This window comes from Phyllostomus discolor, chromosome 3 (assembly GCF_004126475.2).
Source record: "Phyllostomus discolor isolate MPI-MPIP mPhyDis1 chromosome 3, mPhyDis1.pri.v3, whole genome shotgun sequence".
Classification (NCBI taxonomy): domain Eukaryota; kingdom Metazoa; phylum Chordata; class Mammalia; order Chiroptera; family Phyllostomidae; genus Phyllostomus; species Phyllostomus discolor.
The window spans coordinates 197,422,701-197,438,142 of record NC_040905.2 but is presented as its reverse complement, the minus strand read 5'-3'; the positions used below and the strand labels follow the sequence as shown (position 1 = coordinate 197,438,142).

The window sequence follows — 15,442 nt, the reverse complement described above, 5'->3', positions numbered from 1 at the left end:
AAGGAATAGGAATAAATACATTAAATTATTAACATTTATTTGGGTGGCAAGATTACAGGTCATTTTTTTTTTCTTTATATTTCCGTATTTGCTGAGTTTCTACAATGTATATGTACTCTACAATCAGAAAAAAATGTGTCAATAGAAAATTTAGAAAACAAAATTCAACTGGATAAAATTTAAAAGATCTTATTGGCTTTGTTCAGCGGTTCCTGAATCAGGCAGCATCCAGTGTGACTGAAAGGCGCTCCGAGGAGCCGCACAAAATGAAAGACTTGTAAGCGGAAGGGAGCAGGAGCAAAGAAGTCACATTAGGCAAAGAAGCGGGCTAGGTATTGCCAGATCACTTTCCTTTAGGGGATGGCAGCTGGTCTGCCAGGCAGGTTGCCTCACTAGTGCTGACCAGGCAATTACTGATTGATTGGGTTAAGCTTCCATTTCTGGGGAGGCCAAACTGCAATTAAATCTTAGTTTGGTGATGTGGAGTTTAGCATAAGTGACTTTATTTGGGGCCTGTTGCCTTGTTTTTATCAATGCAAAATAAAAAATCAAACAAGGATGCTTTTGGAAATAAGTTCTTAGTTGTTATGTCTCACTATTCATGTAGTGAGTGTAAATATGTGACTTATCTAAATAGACCCTTATTTCAAAACACTGAGTGACTCTTAGACCACTGTGAAAGGTAAGTAATGGCTGAGACCTGAATATCATACATTTTGTATTATAGAAATAAGGGAAGGAGAAATCATTTTATTTTCATTTATGATAGCTGTCAAAATATTGGAAGGGGCCCTTGCTGGTATAGCTCAGTGGATTGAGCGCGGGCCTGAGAACCAAAGGGATGCAGGTTCGATTCCCTGTCAGGGCACATGCTTGGGTTGTGGGCTGGGTCCCCAGTGAGGGGTGAGTGGGAAGCAACCACTCATTGATGTTTCTCTCCCTCTCTTTCTCCCTCTCTCTAAAAATAAATAAATAAAATATAAAAATATATATATATTGAAGGAGGAAAAGAAAGTAGATAGAATATGACCTCATTTTCTAGATAATGCTTCTTGCCCAGCCCAAACTGTTGTCTGGAGTGAAGTCAGAGTCCTGGATTCTAGTCTTAGGCTTCCTGCTGTCATTGTGTAAAGCACTTGAGTGCTTAGAGCCTTGGTTTTCTTATCCCCACATGAGGTTATACCACTGTTTTATGGATCAAATGATGATAATGGTCATGAAAGCATTTTAACACTAACTATAAGGTATAAAGAAGAATTTTGTAAAGAAGAATTTTGAAGCAGCTTTAAAAAGAAAAACCCAGTTTCAACCAAGAAATGAATGACAACTTTGCTTCCTTCTTCATCTTCAGGAAATCAGGCAACACCGAAAACAGCACCCACCTCAACAGGCACTTCCACAGTATTGGTTGCAACAGCAGTCCATGCATATAGATAGTAAGTAGCAGGGCAGGAGTGCTTTCTGAAGTGGAGGGGTGGGTTGAGCTCCTGCCTTCTCAGTAAGCCTCTGTTCATTGCAAAACGGCTACTCAGCCTTTCCCTAGAAAAAGTGCCAGTAATGCTTTTGAACTTTTGAGTTCTCCAACTTCTCATAAAACTCTGAAGAGCCGTTATCTCTTCTCCTCCTTCCCTCTCTTCCTCCCTCTCCACCCCTCTCTGAAGTGCTTGCACCCTCAACAGCTGCCTTTCCAAGTGCTCAAAAAAAGCTACTCCACTGAGATATGAATAGTAGATATTTAAAGAGTAAAGCAGTTGTATAAGAGCTTTAAATTGTAAACTGCTCATCTCCATTCCTTTCTAGAGGCTGAATGACTAGATTTCTCACTTTTATATTGCAGAAAATAAAGCTGGTTCTGCTTATTTTAAGGAAGTACTAATACCTATTGCTTCTTTCCTTCTATAGCACAAATGGTCAATATGTAAAGCAGGGCAAATTTGGTGCTGCAGTCCTGGGAAATCACACAGCCAGAGAGGTGAGATTGTCCCACATCTTGTGTACATTCAGGTGCCCCAGGTCATACTGATGAGCTGCTTTTCCTCTGGGCGTGCCCAGTGTCTCATGTTTTAGAGGATTTGAATGATTGTCCTGAGTGTGAATTTTTAATATTAGGTACATTTATAGTCTTTCCCTACTACTGTGCATTAAAACATGTGATATGGACCTAGCTTAAGCATTTGGAGTTTCAGAGTAAACCATTCACCAAGGATGTCCCTTTGTAAGGTAATGAGCAACACTTAGTGTGCTACTTAGAACAGTATGTCTTTGTACCTGCATTAACGACCAGTGTTTATCCTTTGGAAATTTGGTAATGAGATGGACAACACAGTAAAATACTGGTTTGGGTCAAAAAGGAGATGTGACTAGAAGCCCTGAGACTGATTTACTTGTGTGGGTTGTATCTATCTTCAAATTCTGTTCCAGAAGGTTTTGAACATTGTTGAAATGAGCATAAGAAATTACAGAATTTCGGAGGTCCAGAGAGCATGCATTCCATACTCCTCAGAGACTCTGAGACACAGAGACAGAAAATGACCTGTTCAGGGTAGCTAATGTACCCAACACTCATTTGTATTAAAAACTTAATTATGGAAATTTAGAAGCATAAGAGTAGTAGGACTAGAATAATGAACCCCAAGTACCCATTACTAGGCTCTAACAGTTAAACCAAGCCACCTTAAACCAAGCCAGTCTCCCTTCTTACCCCACTCAGATTGTTTTGAATAAATCTCCAGCATATAGTTTTAGCTGTAAATATCTTGGTATGTATGTCAAAGAAAATGATTTTTTAGAAAAAGATTTTTAGTAGCCCTGGCTGGCATAGCTCAGTGGATTAAGCGCAGGCTGGGAACCAAAGTGTCCCAGGTTCGATTCCCAGCCAGGGTACATGCCTGGGTTGCAGGCCATAACCCCCAGCAACCGCACATTGATGTTTCTCTCTGTCTCTATCTCCCTCCCTTCCCTCCCTAAAAATAAATAAATAAAATCTTTAAAAAAAAGATTTTATTTATTTACTTCTAGAGAGAGGGGAGGAAAGGGAGGGAGAGAGAGAGAGAGAAACATCAATGTGTGAGAGATACCTTAATCATTTGCCTCTTGTATGCCCCCTAACTGTGCCCTGGCTGGGAATCAGACCTATGACCTTTGGGTTCACAGGCCCAAGCTCAATCCACCAAGCCACACCAGCCAGGGCTAAAAGAAAAGGATTTTTGAAAATGCAACCATTATTACATTATCATACCTAAAAAAATATCATCTGCAATAATTTTTTTAGATCATTCACTACCAGCTAGTATTCATATCTCCCTGATTTTTTTTTTTTTGAAGTTTGTTTTAAACAGGATCTAATAGGTCCATATATTGCAGTTGGTTACTCTGTCCCTGAAGTCCGTTTCATTTTCCCATCTGGAGATAAATAGTTTGGTTGTTTCTCATGTTAACAGCCTTCAATGATGATTATTTAGATCTGTTCATTAGGGGTTGCCATTTGGATCATAAAAATCTGATGTTGGGACTTGACTACCCTTCACTACCACATGGGGTATAGTAGGTTGTGGCAGAAAACATTTCTGCTGTAACAATTATTAAAAGATAAATTGCTGCAAAAGTTACACTTTAAAATTCATTGTTGAGCTGTGGAAATGACGAGGACTAGATGAACTAAAATTTCAGAGAGGAAAGAGCCAATGAATTGAGTGTTTCCTTTCCTCGAGACTCTGCTGATACTTAAGTGTAGACTAAACATCAGGTATGGTCCAAGCACTGAGACAGCTGGGCGCAAGAGGCATTGGCAAAAACTAGAGTTTCTCCAAAAGCAAGACTGGTTTTCTCCCCCTAGGACATTGCTGAGTGCTGGGATGGAATCCAGGGGCTGTGCCAGAAAGGCAGAGGGGAAACTTCTACAGCCTCGTGGTTCATAGGACACAAAGTCCTAGTGTAAGACAGGAACCTGTACGAGCATCAAATGACCTTCCTCTTGATACATTTGCTAGATTTTGAACTTCTTAGGGAGGAGGCTAAAGAACTCAGCTCAGAATCTCTGATGGGCAAACGGCAGGATTGAGAAGTCAGAGATATTCCAGGCTCCCAATCAAAAGCCCGGGAAGATAATGCTTGAGAATAGGGACAGCCCAGAAGTGGATCCTTTCCTGACCAGTTCGATGTGTGATTGGATTGCATTGAGGTGATCAGCCCCTCACTCTACCTGCCTAACTTAGGGTAAGGGAAGATCCTTCTGGTGCAAGATTGTGTGTATATGAGCCCTCATAGTCTCATCCTCCCCTCTGGGGTTAAATTTTAATCATTTGTGCAACTAGTTTGTATGTGTGCATATAGTAAATGAAACATAAAAGTTGCCATTTTAACCATATTTTAGCGTATAATTCAGTAGCATTAATTACATTCATAGTATTGAGCAACCGTCACCCCTGTTCATTTCCACTTTTTCATCACCCCAAACAGAAAATCTGTAATTGTGAATCACTAATTCCCCAACCCTCCTTCCCTTATCCCCTGGGAACCTTAATCTACATCCTGGGTCTGTGAATTTTCGTATTCTAGATATTCCGCATAAGTGGAGTCATAAAATATTTGTCCTTTTATGACTGGCTTATTACATTTAGCATGTTTTCAAGATTCATACATGTTGTAGTATGTATCAGAACTTCATTCTTTTTATGGCTAAGTAATATTCCATCTTGTGTATATAGCATATTTTGTTTATCCATTCATTGGTTGATGGACACTTGGTTGTTTCCAGCTGTTGGCAATTATAAATAATAATGTTGTAGTGAACATTGGTATACAAGTACGTGTTTGAGTCCCTGTTTTCTTTTTCTCTTTTTTTGGTATATACTAGGAGTGAAATTGCTGTCATAAGGTAATCCTATATTTAGCTTTCTGAGGAATTGCCAGACTGTTTCCCCAGCACTCTACCATTTTATATTTTTATAAGCAATATATGGGTTCCAACATGCCAGTACTTTTTCAGTTATTTTTAATAGCCACTTTAGTTGATGTGAAGTGGTACTTTATTGTGGTTTTAATTTGCATTTCCCCAGTGACTGATGATGCTGAGCGTCTTTTCACGCCCCGTTAGCCATTTGTTTGTCTCTTAGTCACCCCTCGCACCAATGAAAACACCAACAAAATAAGGACATTGCTAATTATAGTTAAAGAGTACAGCCAAAATGAAAAGAGATTAAAATGGGTAGTGAGAAGATATCATTTAAAATCTAAACTGTAAGGGATTAACTGAGTTTTGAGTTTTATGCATGTATGAAACACAACCCCTGACATCTTACTGCTGATTTTTGTATTGTCTTTTAACTTCTTTCCTTTTTTTTCCTGCCCATCTTTTCTTGAGTACAGTATAAGATTCTTCTTTACATCAGTCAACAGCAGCCAGTTACTGTTGCCAGGATTCATCTGAACTTTGAGCTAATGGTAAGACTTCCCGTAGTATAATCATTAACCCCCTTGGGCTAGGGTTGTGGGTAGGGGAGAGTGGTCTGTGCATACCTGGTGGGAATTAGATCAGTTGCTTCAGCCCTGGATGTCAGACTGCAGATCTTAACAGAGCCTCTTGGAAAGGTCTCTTGGCTGCCTTCAGGGACTGTGGACTGAGGGATGATTGATGGAAGGTGAGAGGGAAGAAGAGAGTTCCCTGATATCTTTCTTTGGGTCCACCTTGGTCAGGGCCCTTCTATATCAGTTTAGGCAGTCATTTATCTGCTCTGCTGCCCATGGTTAAGTTATGCCAGCATTTTTCCTTTCCCTAGGTTCGGCCCAATAACTATAGCACCTTTTACGATGACCAGAGGCAAAACTGGTCCATCATGTTTGAGTCAGAGAAGGCTGCCGTGGAGTTCAATAAACAGGTAAGACCATGGTATCCTTCCTGTGAAAAAACAGACACTAGTCTGGATTTCTTTTGATCTGAGGAAAGTATATGGAACACCCTAACCTGCTACACTTTGCTAGTGGCCAAGCATAAAACACCCACTAAATTTGTCACTTGAGCTTATTGTATTTTAGGGAAATACAATATAGGAATACTTAATTCAAATTGCTTGAAAATGAGACTTTAAGAGGAAAAAAAGGCTAAATGTAAACTTAGTTCTTTAAAACATTTTCCACTTCATAAATTATCTTAAGGAATGTATATAACTATTTTTTAAAAAGTGTTTTAAAGGAATTGTTTAAGGGTTACTACATGATGATTGTAAAAAGTTTGGGAAAACTTTTAAAAAAATCATTCATAATCCTACTACCCTAAATAACTACTACTAACATGTTATTTTTTTGACCCATTATATATATATATATAGATCCATTCCTTTAAGAGTTCTATGTCTTTCTTATTTTATTTAATAATGTATGATATATCTTTTTCTACCTCATGAAAAATTATTTGGAAACATTTTGAAAGCTTAATAATATGAATGGTCCTTAGCTTATTTAGGCATTCCCTTGCTTTTAGTCATTTAGATTGTTTTCGGTCTTTTAAATAAATGATACTGTAGTGAGCATTTAAGTCTTTTTTCCTCCTGATTATTTTCTGAAGCTGAATTTTTAGCAGTGAAAGATTGTGTCAGAGGGTTCAGATTTTTTTAGATTCCCTGTACACTGTGGCACACTGCTTTGCAGAGAGCGAGCACTGCCTCACATTGCCGTCAGTTCTCTCACTGTACTTGTGCCAACATTTGGAATTACCTTGTTGGGGTTTTTTTAAGTCTTATTTGCCTGATAAAAAAATGACATCTCTAGCCCTGGCTGGTGTAGCTCAGTGGATTGAGCACGGGCTGTGAACCAAAGCATCACAGGTTCAATTCCCAGTCAGGGCACGTGCCTGGGTTGCAGGCCACGGTCCCCAGCAACTGCACATTGATGTTTCTCTCTCTCTTCCTCCCTTCCCTCTCTAAAAATAAATAAATAAAATCTTTTAAAAAATGACACCTCATTAGTTTAGTTGGCCTTTATTTGAGTACAATAATGAAACTTTTTAAAAGAAAATGAGTAGCAGCTTTCTAATGTTGTATACTATGTTAAAACATTAACTAAAATGCTATCCCATAAAAAAACTATAGAATAATTATTCATAATGATGTTCCTGACTTCTTTGTGTAAGAAGTGCTAAGATAATACGGCTAAAACTGTGCTAAGATAATATGGCTAAAACTGTAGGTAGTACAGATATAAATTAGGGGAATTCAATATGGTTTTGTAAAGGGCCTTTTTTCCCCTACATTGTTTTTGTTACCAGACTAAAGGTGCTCATTTGCCTGCACACATCAAAGCCCAATAACACACAAATAGAAGTTTGCAGCAAAGAAAGTAAGGGCTTACTAGTTGAGGAAGTGGTGCCATGCCCTGAATCGCAGGTGAACCAGTGCTCAAAGACCTGGCTTCCCAACTCCTATGAGGTGGGTTACATAGGGGACTAAGGGAGTTAGGGTTGTGGTCCCTACTGATCGGCCAGTGTTAGGGTAGGAGGCAGCTGATCAGTGCATCTCGTCCGCCTGTCAGCCATGGCACCGCTTCCTCTGGATGCACTGCTTCTCTGGGTCTGGAGCTGAAACAAAACTGAGGACTAGATACTATATTTAGTTTGATTGAAACTCTGTTTGTAGTCAGTAGACTGAGACTTTGTTCCTAAGACTGTTTAATGCTGACCAGAACCTCGTTGTCTTAGGCCAATGATTAAGTGGATGTACAAGGGACAAGGAGGCAGGTGAGTCAGGGTGCTGGATGAGGCCAGTGTGAATCAAAAGGAAAGAAAGGAGAAAAGCTCATATTAAACAAATGAAGTTTCTGCCTATTTACATTGCCTTTAAAAATGCTTTCTGTATGTTTTTTTGAGAAGCTCTCTGTCTTGCCTAGGTTTCCAAACTCTGCAGCAGTAAATAATCAGTATGGTAATGATAGCTACCATTTAGGTGTGCTTACCATTATTTTCCAGGTACTGTGCCTAGTACTCCACTTGATTTAGTTCAGTCTTTCTAACTACATTAGGAGAGATTGCAAAGTTTTATCTCCTTTTTACATAAAAACCTCTGAAGTAAGGTTCACAGAGGTGAAGTTATTTGGCCAAGTCCACATGTTCATAAGTGCCAGTTAATTAACCCAGATGTGTACTCAGACAGTCTGACTTCAAAGCCATACTCTTAGACACTGTAATTCCTGGCAAGAATACTGACTTTGGAATGGTTTACTTCTAAACATGTACTGGTAATCTGTTTTGTTAGTGGATGCCACTGGGAAAGAACATTAGCAAAAATGGAGTGCATACTCAACTGAGCTTAAACTAAGTTTATGCTGCTTTGATTTTGTCTCACAGGTGTGCATTGCCAAGTGCAACAGCACCTCTTCCCTGGATGCAGTGCTCTCACAGGACCTCATTGTAACAGAGGGTCCTGCTGTGGAAGTTGGAGATTCTTTGGAAGTGGCCTATACCAGCTGGCTCTTTCAGAATCATGCCCTGGGCCAGGTAAGAGAATGTACCCTGCAAATTCCTTTGTCATTTAAACAGCATGAGGGTTATTCAGATGTAAGATAGTATTACTGTGAATTGCTGCTGCTGGCAAATAGAGATCTTTTAGGAGCCTGTTCTAATCCCTGCTCTTGCTTTTGGGGCGTAGTCATGAAATGCTAATCTATAAGATCTATTCGGTGCCACTATGACGCTACTTAGAGAAAGTGGGAACCAATTTCCCAAGTATTATTTTGGGAATTGTTCACTCCTGTGTCTGTCCTCCTCTGCCAGTTTTAAACTGGAATGTATTCATATGGGAGTAGGTCTTAAAGCTTCTTTAGACCTTCCTGTTGTTTCAGTTTTTCTTACACTAGATACTGTGAATAGGTTGAGCTTTTCGTCTTCCAATACTATTGAGCCCTCAGAGCAGTGTGGTATGATAGAAGAAACTTAAGACTGTTATTTAAAAAAAGTAGATTCAGTCCCAGTTTTATCCTAACTTTAACTTTGTCAAGTCATTTAAACTCTTAAATTTTTCCCCTATTGGTGGATGGAGGTTAGTGGTTAGTGGCAGGATTGGTGTCAGCAATAAATGAGATAATTTATTTGAAAGTTCTTTATAGATAGAAAATGCTTTTAGTAGATGAAGTCACTCTTTTTCTGAAACTGGAAAATAAATGCCTCATGGATATTCTTCTGTGTGATAACACCCTTTAGCCATGATGTGGTCCTGTCTTTTCAGCTCTCTTAAAAACTGTTTTTCCTGTATATTTGACATTCCCTATTCCAGAAATACTATGCTAGTATGGAGTAAGTTGCCTATTATAATGATTGTTATTATTTTTGGAATTGACCTCATTTATCATTTACTTTGATCAAATTGCAGGTTTTTGATTCCACTGCTAACAAAGACAAGCTGCTCCGCCTGAAATTAGGGTCAGGAAAAGTCATCAAGGTAAAGGCTGAACTGTGTTATTACATGGTTTTATCAGTTGCAGTAGGCTTAATTATATTAAGTTTTGTGATATTTCTAACCTGGGTGTCTTCTGAGGGTCTGGAAAGGCTTGATCAAAAGTAAACATTGTCTGCATTTGGAAGATTTTTTACCTGTGAGACAATATACAGCAGTCCCCCTTTATCCGCGGGTTTGCTCTGCATGGTTTGTTTCCCGTGGTTAACTGCAGTCTGAAAATGTTAGATGGAAAATTCCACGATAAACAATTCATACGTTTTAAGTTGCTTGCTATTCCGAGAAATGTGATGAAACCTTGCTCTGTCCTGCCGTGGAGGTACGTCGACCTGGCTCCAGCATGTCCGTACCGTGAATACTGCCTGCCCAGTAGCCACTTAGTAGCCATCTCGGTTCTCTGTCACCGTATTCCAGTGCTTGTCTTCAAGTAACCTTTATTTACTTAATAATGTCCCCAAAGCCATTTACATAATTTTTATTTTTTTATACTTTATTTTTTTTTATTTTGTACTTTTCTAAAGTGTATTTTATTGATAATGCTATTACAGCTGTCCCTAACTTCCTCCTGTGTATTTTGTCCCTACCAATTATGCTTCTTAATCTCTGTACCCATTCTCCTCCTCCCTCCTCCCTGCTGATAACCCTCCATGTGATCTCCATATCTAGGATTCTGTTCCTGTTCTAGTTGTTTGCTTAGTTTGTTTTTGTTTTTTAGATTCAGTTGTTGATAGTTGTGAGTTTGTTGTCATTTTAATGTTCATAGTTTTGATCTTCTTTCTCTTAAATAAGTCCCTTTAACATTTCATATAAGGGCTTGGTGATGATGAACTCCTTTAGCTTTATCTTGTCTGAGAAGCACTTTTTCTGCCCTTCCATTCTAAATGATAACTTTGTTGGATACAGTAATCGTGGTTGGAGGTCTTTGCTTTTCATGACTTTCAATACTTCTTTCCAGCCCCTTCTTGCCTGCAAAGATTTCTTTTTAGAAATCAGCTGATAGTCTTATGGGAACTCCTTTGTAGGTAACTCTCCGCTTTTCTCTTGCTGCTTTTAAGGTTCTCTATCTGATCTTGTACTATGTAACCTCCCTAAGCCTCATTTTTCTCCTCTGTAAAATGGGGATAATGCTGCCGACTTACGAGGTTATTCTGGTAAACAACATAATGCAAGAAAGGCACTTGCCTGAGCATTTGGAAAAAATGTGTTTAATAAATGATAGCTTTTCTTTTTCAACGCCATTCTCCTATTCCTCCCAATTTGTCTCATCGTCTGAAATAAGTATATTTCATCCATCTCCAGATAGCCTGGCTTTTACGAGTAATTTAGAAGCAGTGTTCTAGATATTCTTTTAACCCATGGGGAGGTGCGGGACTAGTTAAACTTGAGCTCTTTCCAGAGGTCCAAACCTGAAAGTATGAATGAGTGAAACCTGATGATCTGTACTTCATTTTTTTCTTTTGAGGAGGTTTGTGTCTGATGAGCTTTTCCCCTTCTCTGGTTTCTAAAGGGCTGGGAGGATGGAATGCTGGGCATGAGAAAAGGAGGGAAGCGGTTGCTTATCATCCCTCCAGCCTGTGCTGCTGGCTCTGAAGGGGTGATAGGATGGACGCCATCAACAGACTCAGTCCTGGTGTTTGAGGTGGAGATCAGGCGGGTGAGTAAAATTGCCCTGTGCTGTGTCGATGAGTCCTCTTTGCTAGTTAAGTAAAATGAGCCAATATGTTTGAGAACCAGACTCGGAAGACTTTTTTTTGATGCCAAGCTTTATATCCTTACTGGCTCTCTATTTAGAGCCTAGGAGAGGTTGTTGACTGAGCAAATCTTTTCTCTACACTGACCTTTTTATTTCATCCTTAAAATAGTGATTCCTACCCAATGTGCATACTTTTTGACTTAGTAATTCCATGGCTACAAATTTATCCTATCAATTTATTCTCACAAGTATGTAAAGATATCTATTTATTGACATATATATATATATATATATATATAAATGGATACATAGTTTCCTCCCTCTGCTACATTGTTTATAACAGTAAAAACTGGAAAAAACAAAGTGCCCATTATTGAGAGACTGGTTATGGTTTTTTCACAGAGTGAACTTTTATGTAACTCTTTTTTTTTAACATTTTTTTTTATTTTAATCATTGTTCAAGTACAGTTTTCTCCCTTTTACTTCCAATATGTAACTCTTAAAGAATATTCAAAATCTATTGTTAAGGGAAAGAAGAAAGTTGCAAAATAGTATGGATAGTATGGATCTATGTATATTTACACAGGCATACATATGTACCTATATGTTTGTATACAAGGGTAGGTAAAAGGTTTACACTTATGAGAACGTAAAACAGAGTTAAGCTGTTTTAATAATCATAACCTGTATGTCTTTTTCCATGTGAACATCTGTAAGCCTGTTTTTGTCCACCTTGTATGTTTATAAATACATCTTTGTGTATATGTATATATACACACACACACATATATATATAGGCATATATATACACTCATATATCCATAGAGAGTTTCTGGAAGTTTTAAAGGAATGCTTTTAAAGTGATTTTCTCTGGACAATGGAAATAGAGCTCAGAAACTTTTTTACATTCTATCTCTTTGTACCATTTAAAATTTTCATTATGAATTTGTTTAATTTTTACAATGAAATTTATAACAAATTGTAGTTAATTAAATTGAAGCTACCCCCAAGGGAAAAAAAAGACCCTTGTTGCTTTATACTGTGATTGTTAGGTCCAAATGTTATAATGTCTGTGGTCATAAACTGTAAAATACAACCAATAAATATTATGGTCAACAACGGAGAAAGGATATGCTTTCCTTTTAAAGGACTCTTCCCTAACTGGACGCTGTTATCTCTGCGGGGTCACTTCCGCCTGGTTCGCTGGCCTGCCTCCAGCTGCCTTCTCCACGGTTGTTACAGCCTCAATTTCCCTTTGAGTCTGAGGACATTATGGCTGGTGATGGATAACAGACTAATTTGTATCCATTAAGAATGGCATTTGGAAACATAGGAAACAAATTATTTTTTTACCAGTAGCCAAATAACTACAAATTGAAATGCTTATTAAATTGACGAGACTGATGGAGAGTGCTTTGCCCAGGGCGACAAGCGTGTTGAGGAGGACTTACCCATGACCTCTGCAGTGTGACACAGCTCGCCCTTGCGGGTGTGGAAGTTTAGTGGTATGAGTCAGGAGTCTTAAAAATGAGCATACTTTTTATCCAGCAGTTTAACATCTGGGAAGTTCTGCTTTGGAAATATCTAAGGTTTTATGCAAAGATATAGATATAAAGCTATTCATAGAAGTATTGTTTGTGATAGAGAGAATTAGAAATAACCTGAATGTACAACGGGTAGGAATTGGTGAAATATATTTTGCAATAGCATTGATATTTATGACTCCTGTTCCCACAATTCTTTGGAGATTTTTTTTGGTTGATAATAGAAGTTAAGGACATGAACCTTGAAATTAGACATACTCTTTGGTAGTTAAATGTGATGTTGTAGATCATTAATTTAGTAATGTGGAAATATGTTAATATATCACTGAGTGAGCATAGTGGATTGCAAAACACTGTGGCTCCATTTTTGTAAAAACACACATGAAATGAATGTGAAATACTACATCCAAAATCCTACAGTGTTATTGCTTAGTGGTTGGATTGCAGGTGATTCTTACCTTTTTTTTTTTTTTACTTATCTGCATTTTCTGATTTGTCACAATGAACAGATAATGACTTGTATAATGAAGAGTAAGTAAAGTGCAAGGAGGGTGGAGGGGGAAGAGAGCCTTCTGGTGACCCGTTTCAGCTGTGCGTTCTTTCCCCAGGTGAAGTTTGCCAGAGATTCCGGCTCTGACGGGCACAGCGTGAGCTCCCGGGACTCTGCGGCCCCTTCTCCCGTGCCTGGTGCTGACGGCCTGCCTGCTGACCCCGCCGTGTCGGTGCCCATGTCGGTGCCTTTCAAGTCAGGGTAAGACGCTAGAGTCGTGTCAAGCCCTATTATTGTACATAAAAATTACTGAGAGGGGTTCAGAAATAGGGGTATAGCTGCAGACTAAAAAATTTCTAAATGTTAAAAATGGGATGAGGAAAATGGGAGAAACACATCAGATTTTTCTGACAAAGGATGAATATTCATAGCCTGTTAAAGCACTAACTCAGATATTTAAGAATGCCTGTCAAATTCTGGAATAAAATTGGGCAAAAAGCATAGTCACAAAATACATACCCAAGGGGAAAAATGTAGATAGTAAGCATTTGGATGGAAAATTGTTCATCTTCACCAGCTTTCAGAGAGTAAGCAAACTCAGGAGTTAAAATTCTGTTTCACTATTGAATTGGCAAACGTCTGGAGAGACGGTTTGCGCACCCAGTGCAGTCTGGACTGGCGGTCGCGGGGTTCCTTCTCATCTCAGGACATGTCTGCTTGCTTGCAGGGAGCCGGCCCTTCGCACCAAATCCGCCGACTCCCTCAGCGAGCAGCTCGCCGTCAACACAGTGAGTGTACGGGTCTGTCTCCCTCTCCCCCAGTTTTCATGTGGAGGGAGGATTTTTTAAAACTTTTGAGAACTGTAGATTTAGCTAGAAATTGATAATTACTTTATTCATATTACTTGGGAGTCAGTATAAATTTGCCTGGGCTTCTGCATAGATAGGCCTGGATTCCAGTCTCTGTTCTTGTAGTCATGTGGCTTTGAGAAACTTCTTTGGTCCTCAGCTTCTTTATTATTAAAATGGAAGTGATTCTCATAGCCCCTTTGTAAGGTTCTTATAAGGACTGGAGATGTGTCTGTAACACACTGAGCTCGGAGCCTGCTTATGATGTGTTGCCAGTAATCCCTCAGGAGACTGGTATAAGGTTCGAATGAAATAAAGCCTATGGAGTTTTAGTACTGTGTCAGGCATATTGTAAAAGCTGATAATATTACCTTATTATTATTGTAATCACATATTAATGTAGTTATACTGCATATCTTCATACTTTCACCCTCTTAGAGGAAGGAATCTTGCACTAATGCACCAGCTAGAGTTGACTTTGAAAAGGACATTGGGCCTCTGTGTTTCCCCAAATATAAGATGAGATCAGCATCTGCTGTAGTAAAATTTGGATTTGAATGTGTGTAGGAGGGTGTACACTGTAGTTTGCTGCTGTCCTGCCTGGCTCATGACGGCATCTGAGTTTGCTGCCTGTGGATGAGGGGATGACTAAAGGACTTCAAGTTCTAGAGCCCCATGCCTCTCACCTACCACAGTGGGAAACAGGATAGCTGTGTGGAATGAAATTAAAAAGTAATTTCTCTCCACCCCTAGTTTACTTGTTTATATTCAGCCCAAAGAAATAATTATTAAGCAAATAATTGATCTGAGATATGCAAAAAGTGATCCCCTAAACCCTAGAAGGTTAAGCCAAAAAAATCAGAAAAAAAATTGAAAAACAGTTATGATTTCAGATTTTTGAACAGTCACCAAAAAGTTGTACAGTATTTATTCTATGGTGCTCTCTAGACACGGCTACCTTTGTCACCTGTTTCTGAGTTTCAGTGACTTGTACACTAGAGGTCTTTTTCTTTTTTTGCTTTTTTAAAAATTGAGGCAAAATTCACATAACATAAAGTTAACCATCTTTTTTGACATTGAAGTCTTTATTTTTTGTTTTGAATAGGTAATTACATTCATATGGTACAGTTAGCAGAACAATACAACAAGATACACATGGGGAAGACTCACTCCCACCCCTGCCCCCATCTACCTCATTCCGTCTCACCCCACCTTTGGCAACAACTTATATTAGTTTTTTGTACGTTCTTTCAGTGTTTCTTTATGCAGATGCTAGCAAATAGGAATACAAAGTTTTCTTATTCATATTTTGTCTTTAGATCATACTGTTTTATTGTGTGGAGTCCTCCCTTGATGGATCCAACTTTTTTAATTATGCATCTCTGTCAGTTAAGAAAAAATGAGTACATACTCCCAGTCATGTCTAT

At 38.7% G+C, this 15,442-nt stretch overlaps 1 protein-coding gene across 4 annotated transcripts in view; it reads left to right on the top strand.

Annotated features, from left to right (window-relative positions):
* The window catches only part of FKBP15 (FKBP prolyl isomerase 15), a 51,147-nt gene that overhangs the window by 8,398 nt on the left and 27,307 nt on the right, over positions 1-15,442 (top strand). For all 4 annotated transcript variants that reach the window (XM_028505452.2, XM_036022079.1, XM_028505444.2 and 1 more), the window contains exons 3-11: positions 1,352-1,436; positions 1,903-1,972; positions 5,368-5,442; positions 5,778-5,876; positions 8,336-8,485; positions 9,357-9,425; positions 10,948-11,094; positions 13,286-13,428; positions 13,895-13,955. In XM_028505452.2, the coding sequence (XP_028361253.1) occupies positions 1,352-1,436; positions 1,903-1,972; positions 5,368-5,442; positions 5,778-5,876; positions 8,336-8,485; positions 9,357-9,425; positions 10,948-11,094; positions 13,286-13,428; positions 13,895-13,955 (899 nt within the window). The remainder of the gene's footprint in view (positions 1-1,351; positions 1,437-1,902; positions 1,973-5,367; positions 5,443-5,777; positions 5,877-8,335; positions 8,486-9,356; positions 9,426-10,947; positions 11,095-13,285; positions 13,429-13,894; positions 13,956-15,442) is intronic.